The sequence below is a fragment of the Lycium ferocissimum genome, chromosome 5, assembly GCF_029784015.1.
Source record: "Lycium ferocissimum isolate CSIRO_LF1 chromosome 5, AGI_CSIRO_Lferr_CH_V1, whole genome shotgun sequence".
Classification (NCBI taxonomy): domain Eukaryota; kingdom Viridiplantae; phylum Streptophyta; class Magnoliopsida; order Solanales; family Solanaceae; genus Lycium; species Lycium ferocissimum.
Window position 1 is genome coordinate 11,270,081 of NC_081346.1, and position 3,178 is coordinate 11,273,258.

General features: G+C 35.4%; 1 protein-coding gene across 1 annotated transcript; it reads left to right on the forward strand.

The window, feature by feature from the left end:
• Window positions 1–1,557: 1,557 nt before the first annotated feature.
• On the forward strand, window positions 1,558–2,583 carry LOC132055983 (uncharacterized). The gene is made up of 2 exons (XM_059448020.1): window positions 1,558–1,844; window positions 1,935–2,583. Exons 1-2 carry the CDS (start codon window positions 1,700–1,702, stop codon window positions 2,345–2,347), a joined length of 558 nt encoding a protein of 185 aa, XP_059304003.1. The 5' UTR covers window positions 1,558–1,699; the 3' UTR covers window positions 2,348–2,583.
• Window positions 2,584–3,178: the final 595 nt, after the last annotated feature.

Sequence of the window (3,178 nt, forward strand, 5' to 3'; positions counted from 1 at the left end):
AGCCGTGCAAGTACCCTCTGAGTTAAAATGTCTGTGATATCTCTCCAAATTTGTAAGGATTCTACCTTTGCCACACAACCAAAGGAACATTCGAATTTTTTCAGCCTCGAACCAACCCCAGATTAATTTTCAGACTCTATCAGAAAGAAGATGCTTAGAATTGCTAAGAACCTCATACATCGAGGTAACTGTGAGGACACCACTAGTACTATTTTTCTAGAAAAATTCAATCTTGCTTGTGCTCAATCCCCAGAGCATTGAAAAAGATGTAAAAGAAAAACTTATCTAGTGAGAATTTTTACTATGAGAGTGTTTAGTCTGTTAGCTCAAAAGTATAAATACAGATTTAAAATTAAATTACTTTAAATAAAAAAATAATAATATGTCAAGAATATCTAATCTTCCTGTACCCAGTACCCGAAGCATTTAAAAAGAAAAAGGAAAAACTTCCCAGTGAGAAGTCTTTACATTAGAATCTATACCTTTATTGGCTCAAAATAAAATAAAAAATTAAATTATTTTTACATATAAAGAAAATAATATTCATTGAGAACAAATTAGAGTACCATATATATATAAAAATTAAATGGAGGAGAAGGAATAGCGAAAATAAGGGAACTTTTTGTTAAAATAATGAGAAATATTGATTGAGAAACTAAAAAATAACAAACCCAATGCAAAAGGGAAATGTGAGTGGGACCAAAGGAGTTAGCATAGAGAAGATGACAAAAATAGCAGGTTTGAGTTCGTTGAGAACTCGTGGATGGGCAAGTGACCCAAATAACAGATCGGGCCAAATTCCCAATCCACCCAGCCCTTTCTTGTAACTCCACGAAACCTACCCGTAAGCCCAACAGCTCATCACTGCCACTCATCTCATCTTGACTGGACCATCCGTTTTTCTAAAATCCCTTATTCCAAGAAAGTATTAACGAATATCCGAATAACCTCCTTACCCCACACCCACGCCAACCCCAACCCCATAGAAGAAATTGCACTAATTCCCTTTTAAATGAGCTGGTCTTCAATTTTTGCCCTTCAAATGGACTGCTCTTTGATTTTTGCTCTTTCGGTCAAACTTATGACTAATGGGACGTAAATTCTTTAAAGACAAAAATGATGCGAGACATAATTTAAAAAATATTATGATGTAAAAATATAAATTTATGTCTTATAAAAAAATTATTTTCATTTTTATAATTTATATGACACTTTTTACTCATTAATTCTTCCAAAAAAAACACTTTTATATATTTAATAAAGAATTTAACTTTAAAATATTCATTTTACTTTTAATAAAATAAGTTACAACACACAAATATGACTCATTGGGCCACAAATTCAAAAATCTCGTTTCTTTATTAAATTTTGTGTCAAATTAAATATCTCACGTATGAGTATTTGTTACGAGCAGCCCAAGTCAAAAGGCCAACACAAAATAGGGGGTAGAAGTGCCAATATACATTTTCTCCTTTGCTTTACTTCTCCGCTTTGTATTCATTCAAGGCAATAAAAATTCCAACTCCTCACGCGCCGCAAACCCTATATATACAGCTCATTACCTAGCGTTATGTTTCTTGAAGGTGCCCACAATCTCAATAGCATCTTCTCTTTCTCTAGAAGCTTTCCCCCTTTCTTCTCTCCTTTTCCAACTCAAAAATTCACTTTTTAATTCCTTACCTCGTACTCAAATCAAAGCATGAAGTCTATAAACAATACACAAGTGATCAAGTTTCTTTATAGTTACAACGGTAGAATCATCCCCCGTCGCTCCGATGGCAAACTCCGTTACATCGGTGGGTTTACCAGAGTTCTCTCCGTTGATAGATCTATCTCTTTCTCAGGTGTGTGTATATTCATTCATTAATTCATTTCCTTATGGTTATTGCTTCTTTTTTTTTTTAGTTAGAGGCTGATTAAATTTACTGATGCAGAATTGATGGTGAAGTTTGGAGAATTGTGTGGATCATCTATGAGTTTGAAGTGTAAGTTGCCAAGTGAAGATTTGGATGTTTTGGTATCAATTATGTGTGATGAGGACTTGTTGAATGTGATTCAAGAGTACGATCGATGTGATTCGGAGATGAAGATTAGAGCTGTTTTATTTCCACTCAACTCCACAAAAAAAATCTCCCCTCCGTTATCGCCTATGTCGTGCTTTGACTTTCCGGCAACGAGAATGAAGACTGAAAAGGTCAACTGCTTCTATTCGCCTCCGTCTTATGTGGCGGCGGCAGCAAGGTGTTATGATTCTCCAGCTTTTGGATATCCAGTTGGCGGAAGGAACACTAAGTTTTATTACCCTAGGCATCGTTACTATGTTGCTCCTCGAAACCATAGCCATTAGAAATAATTAAGAGAATAAAATTGAGTTATTTCAGGACGTATATGAGTTGAGCACGTAGACAAAGTGAAGTTCCTCACCACAAAAAAGATCCCAAAAAAAAAGAAAAAGAAAAAGAAAATATATATCAAATGAAGAAGAATTATATACAATGACAAATGGCGATTGAAATTTGGGTTTGATGAATTGGATTGTACATTATTTGAGACTGCAATTCAATTCAATTGTGAGGTGAATTTTGAGATATCTATTACTCGTAGTAGCAAAATTCAAGTCGTGTGGATTCTACTGAGTTTGCCCATTTTTGGACTTGTTCACACGGCCGTTAGGGTTCCGTTTGTTGGCAACTGGCGTGTTGCTTTAGGATTTGTTTTCTTTTTTATTTTTAATTCGTATGTTCTCGGCCCAATCTTGTAGGCATAATTTGGGGCCTCAATTGATTCCGTTAGGCCCAGGGAATTGGACCATTCTGCTGTTGACACGTGTACATAATATGGAGTGTGGCACCCGTGTTTAGGTGGCACGAGTGACTATGTAGGCTTCACACGCTTTAGGATTCTGTATATAACTTCCTTTTTAGGGTAATTTTGGTTGGAGGGGTCCACGTGTACATCTTCCCAGGCGTTTTAATTATTTCCCAGTGGTATGTACCTATTTTATGGGGTTTCAATTCATTCTTATTTAACGCTTTTACTTTTGAGATATTTCAGGGGCCTATTTTGCATTATGAGGTGGCAAAGGAACAGAGGAGCAGCTTGCGTGAAATAATAATTCAAAGGGACTATATCATATGATATTAAAACTTAATAAAACCAGGAAGAAATCTAGGTAAAT